Below are 4454 nucleotides of genomic sequence, written 5' to 3'. Positions count from 1 at the left end.
GAGACAGAGTCTCCATTCTGTCACCCTCAGTAGAGTACTATGGCGTCACAGCTCTCAGCAACCTCCAGCTCCTGGGCTTAGGCAATTCTCTTGCTTCAGCCCCCTGAGTAGCTGGGACTACAGGCGCCTGCCACAATGCCCGGCTATTTTTTGATGCAGTTTGCCCGGGGCCACCCTTGGTATATGGGGCCGGTGCCCTACTCACTGAGCCACAGGCGCTACCCTTCTTTTTTCTTTTGAGACAGAGTCTCATTCTGTCGCCCTGGGTTCAGTATTGTGGCATCCTACCTCACAGTAACCTCAAACTCTTGGACTCAAGTGATCCTCCTGCCTCTGCCTCCTGAGTAGCTGGGACTACAGGCATTTGCCACAGTGCCTGGCTAGTTTTTCTATTTTTAGTAGAGATGGGGTCTCACTTTGCTCAGGCTGGTCTAAAGATCCACTGGCTTCAGCCTCCCAGAGTGCTAGGATTACAGGAGTGAGCCACCACACTAGACTGGAACCTCAAACTCTTGGGCACAAGTGATTCTCCCACCTCAGCCTTCCAAAGTGCTGGAATTACAGGTATGAACCATAGTGTCTGGCCAATGTCCCTTTATAGCTGTGGATATTGCAGTTCACAAAAGTAAAAGATCTATCTCAGATTCCTCTTCTGGGTCTGCTAAAGGAAAGGAGGCCTGCTATGTGTACTCTCAAAATGTCCTAGAGGTTGCCAGCAGCAGGAGGGTTAAAAAGGTGTGGGTATGTGAGCTGGAGAAGAAACAGGGGTGGAAGAGGGGTGAGGGTCAGGTAGAGGAGAGGGCCTTGTGAAGAGAAGGTAAGGCAGGATGTTACCCAAGATTCTCACCCCTCCCCTGGCAGTACCTGTTACAAAGTGGGGCTTCAGCAAATGAATGAATGAATGAATGAATGAATAAACAAATAAGAAAAAGGGAGACAGAGTTTATTTTTGTATTGTAAGGAGTACAAAGTCAAGAACACAATACTTCTCAAATCTTAGTGACTCCACTTCCCTTGAGTCCCCCCACATTCACCAAATCCATAAGGTTCCTCAAGTCTCCCCCCAAGCCTGGGCAGTTGTGGGGTGGGAGGGTGTCATGTGCCCATAGCTGATGGGACTTGAGTGCCATGCTGAGTTCTTTCATGCTGAGTCTGTGTTCAGCTACCTACAGATCCACAGAGTTCTGTCCCTGCAGTTCCCGGGTAGAGTCTGGCATGAGGGCCCCTTGACTAAGAGCCCTATTTGAGAATTCAGACAGGAGCCCTGGTCCCAGGCTTTGCAGGCAAAGAAGAGCTTGATGGTGTCATCTGTGCAGTGAGGGTGCCTTGACCTCTATGGGTGGCAGGACCAAGACCGAGGTGTCACTAGTTCCCAGAAGGTTGTCTGAGCCAAAGAAGGGCAAATTATGAATGAAGTCACTCTTGGTGACCCACCCTGTGCATCCAGGACATAGGATCCCATCATTCCTAAGCCAGGCCCTGATCCCTGACCATGGCTGTTGAGTTGGGAAAATAGAGGGGATCGGCTGTTGGGAAAGGGGGTGTGTCTTTTCAGATGAGGAGTTGGGCAAGCGAAGATTGTGATCCCTTACCTGGGGCAAGGGGCAGTGCCGTCGTGCATACCACTCCTGGCAGTAAAGGCTGACCTGGATGCCTTGGCCCAGAAAAAGCAGGGTCCACATCAGCACGTTCCAGGCTGGGCCTGTGTGCCGGTCATGCATGGTGAAGTTCAGCAGCCCTGGCACAGGATGAAAGGCTGTTATCCCAGCTACAGATACTTGGGCCTTCTTTCCCTGGCTTCTCTCCCATCCCAGGGCACTGGGAAGAGATGGAACAGGAAGGCTCCATTGGGGAAGATCTTGAACCCAGTTGCCAAAACCCATGGAGGTCTCAAGTGCCTCTTGTAAAACCAGATTCCTCAGTTTGAGCTTCATTATCCTGAATTTCATACTGAACCTCCCAACCTCGTATTTTCACCCCTTTGGCTTCTTCCATGGGTGCTCTCTCAGATCTCTTCAACTAGAAACCTCCTCCTACACCCCCAGGATACCCACTTGCTGCCTCCCTCCCTCCCCTACCTCTCAGGCCTAGCAGCCTCCTCTTGGGCCCAAGGTGTGTAGCCTCCCCCCATTAGCCAGGGATCTCCAGGAGTGGGACCCAGGCCTCCTCCCTCTGGATGGCTGCCCCCTAGTGACGCAGAGACAAGCTCACCTCCAATGACAAGGAAGAGCATGAGCATGACAGGGTAGAAGAACCCCAGGACAAAGCAGAAGATGTACTCATGGACCACTGCAGAGACCAGGAACACGCCCAGCATGGCTGCCCCTCGGGCCCGGCCACCAAGGAGCTGGCAGGGTGAGGGGAGGAGTAGGAAGTGAGCCTCCATGAGATCCACAAAGAGCTCATTTCTTTATTTCTTTTCCTTTTTCTTTTTTTTTTTTTTTTTTGAGACAGAGCCTCAAGCTATCCCCCTAGGCAGAGTGCCGTGGCATTACAGCTCACAGCAACCTCCATCTCCTGGGCTCAAGCGAGTCTCCTGCCTCCGCCTCCCAAGTAGCTGGGACCACAGGCGCCCGCCACAACGCCCGGCCATTTTTTGGTTGCAGCCGTCATTGTTGTTTGGCGGGTCCGGGCTGGGGACTCGAACCCGCCACCCCAGGTGTACGTGGCTGGCGCCCCAGCCGGCCGAGCCCCAGGCGCCGAGCCTCTTTTTTTTTTTTTTTGAGGCAGAGCCTCAAGCTGTCACCCTGGGTAGAGTGCTGTGACATCACAGCTCACAGCAACCTCCAACTCCTGGGCTCAGGCGAGTCTCCTGCCTCCACCTCCTAAGTAGCTGGGATTACAGGCGACTTCTACAACGCCCGGCTATTTTCTGGTTGCAGTCATCATTGTTGTTTGGCGGGCCCAGGCTGGATTCAAACCTGTCAGCTTAGGTGTATGTGGCTGGCGCCTTAGCTGCTTGAGCCACAGGCACTGAGCCAAAAGCTCATTTGTTAAGGAAGCCAGGAGAGAGTGTGGTGCAATGGGAAGAATATGGGATATAGGTCAGAAGGGCTGGCATTGATCTTATCAAAGAGCATTTTATTAGCCTATTGGGGCTTAGCTGCAATTTAAAAATAAAGACATAATAATACTTCTCAGGGTTACTGAGCAGGTGTTGATTAATATGTATGAAAGACCCTGGTGACTGAAAATTGCTATATGCATGTTCTTTAGAATGCTAAAGAGGGGCTTGGCGCCTGTGGCTCAAGCGGCTAAGGCACCAGCCACATACATCTAATGTGGAGGGTTCGAATCCCCAGCCCAGGCCTGCCAAACAACAATGATGGATGCAACCAAAAAATGGCCAGGCGTTGTGGCGGGCACCTGTAGTCCCAGCTACTTTGGAGACTGAGGCAAGAGACTCGCTTGAGCCTAGGAGTTGGAGGTTGCTGTGAGCTGTGATGCCATGGCACTCTACCCCAGGGGGATAGCTTGAGGCTCTGTCTCAAAAAAAAAAAAAAAAAAGAATGCTAAAGAGGGGGAGAAATTCCCCGTGGGGAGGGGGGAATTAAGGATAGAGAAGAAGAAAATCAGAATGTAAGAAAGACTTCCGGCTCAGCGCCTGTGGCTCAAGTGGCTAAGGTACCAGCCATATACACCTAAGGTAGCAGGTTTGAATCCAGCCTGGGCCCACCAAAACAACAATGATGGCTGCAACCAAAAAATAGCCGGGCGTTGTGGTGGGCACCTTGGTCCCAGCTACTTGGGAGGCAGAGGCAGGAGACTCACGTGAGCCCAGGAGTTGGAGGTTGCTGTGAGCTGTGATGCCATGGCGCTCTACCCGGGGGAAAGCTTGAGGCTCAGTCTCAAAAAAAAAAAGAAAGACCTCCCATCCTTTAGTTGGGGTAGAATGAAGACAGAGGAAATCAAAAGAGACCTTAGGGTCGGGCATAGTGGCTCATACCTATAATCCTAGCACTGTGGGAGACAGAGCCTGGTAGACTGCCTGAGCTCATAGGTTCAAGATCAGCCTAAGCCAGAGTGAGACCTCGTCTCTAAAAATAGCCAGGCGTTAGGGCGGTCACCTGTAGTCCCAGCTACTTAAGAGGCTGAGGCATGAGAATTGCCTGAGCCTAGGAGTTGGAGGGTGCTGTGAGCTATGATGCCATGGCACTCTACTAAAGATAACAAAGTGAGACTCTGTCTTAAAAAAAAGGGGGGGGGGGCGTTAGGTCTAGAAAAGGTGAGTGTCAGAGGGTGGGAAGGAGATGATATTCGGGAGAACCTCCATTATCTGTGGAAGTTGTGGGTGCCAACAGGGTCACCTGAGTTGACACCCAAGCTAAAAATCCATTTGCTGCTGGGCATGGTGGCTCATGCCTGTAATCCTAACACTCTGGGAGGCTGAGGCAAGTGGATTGCCTGAGCTCACAGGTTCTAGACCAGCCAGAGCCAGAGCAAGACCTTGTCTC

At 52.0% G+C, this 4454-nt stretch overlaps 1 protein-coding gene across 1 annotated transcript in view; it reads right to left on the bottom strand.

Annotated features, from left to right (window-relative positions):
* Nucleotides 1-922: 922 nt before the first annotated feature.
* Nucleotides 923-4454, bottom strand: part of SOAT2 (sterol O-acyltransferase 2) — a 14273-nt gene continuing 10741 nt past the window's right edge. The window contains exons 13-15 of the mRNA XM_003790420.3: nt 2212-2347; nt 1593-1738; nt 923-1384 (exon numbers count right to left, since the gene is read on the bottom strand). Coding sequence (XP_003790468.1) covers nt 1334-1384; nt 1593-1738; nt 2212-2347 — 333 coding nt within the window. The 3' untranslated portion in view covers nt 923-1333. The remainder of the gene's footprint in view (nt 1385-1592; nt 1739-2211; nt 2348-4454) is intronic.

This window comes from Otolemur garnettii, unplaced genomic scaffold (genome assembly GCF_000181295.1).
Source record: "Otolemur garnettii isolate 467f Iridium unplaced genomic scaffold, OtoGar3 scaffold00043, whole genome shotgun sequence".
In the NCBI taxonomy this organism is placed as follows: domain Eukaryota; kingdom Metazoa; phylum Chordata; class Mammalia; order Primates; family Galagidae; genus Otolemur; species Otolemur garnettii.
Note: the sequence above shows the minus strand (reverse complement) of the source record. Positions and strands in the feature narration are given on the sequence as shown.